Source organism: Sinocyclocheilus anshuiensis, unplaced genomic scaffold (assembly GCF_001515605.1).
Source record: "Sinocyclocheilus anshuiensis isolate Anshui unplaced genomic scaffold, SAMN03320099.WGS_v1.1 C31658902, whole genome shotgun sequence".
Taxonomy (NCBI): domain Eukaryota; kingdom Metazoa; phylum Chordata; class Actinopteri; order Cypriniformes; family Cyprinidae; genus Sinocyclocheilus; species Sinocyclocheilus anshuiensis.
In genome coordinates, this window is record NW_015601415.1 from 1 (window position 1) to 448 (window position 448).

Sequence of the window (448 nt, forward strand, 5' to 3'; positions counted from 1 at the left end):
TCTCTCTCTCTCTCTCTCTCTCAGGATGGGGTGAGAATGGAGGAGATCGTGGAGGGCTGCACTGGTGCTCTGCATATCATGGCCAGAGATCCTATTAACAAAGCCACCATTGCCAACATGGACACCATTCCTCTGTTTGTTCAGGTAACTCTTATAACCTTTCCACAGATATACTGTGTTATGGGTGTTTTTATGTGCATGTATGAGAGCGGGTTTGTACAGTCTTTGCCCTCTATGTGACATGGTCAGTGTGTAATAGACATCTGTTTTCTGTCCCTGCAGCTGTTGTATTCTCCATTGGATAACGTCAAGCGTGTGGCAGCTGGTGTTCTGTGTGAACTGGCTCTTGATAAACAGTCGGCTGAGATCATTGATTCGGAAGGAGCCAGTGCTCCTCTCATGGAGCTCCTCCACTCCAGCAACGAAGGGATCGGTGAGTGAGAGAGAA

The 448-nt window shown here is 48.0% G+C and overlaps 1 protein-coding gene across 1 annotated transcript; it reads left to right on the forward strand.

The window, feature by feature from the left end:
- Positions 1-27: 27 nt before the first annotated feature.
- LOC107682128 (junction plakoglobin-like) lies at positions 28-433 on the forward strand (the record flags this gene model as incomplete). Its single annotated transcript, XM_016478478.1, has 2 exons — positions 28-144; positions 283-433. Coding segments are annotated over exons 1-2 (259 nt in total), but the record flags the coding sequence as incomplete, so codon positions are not given.
- Between the last annotated feature and the right edge of the window lie 15 nt (positions 434-448).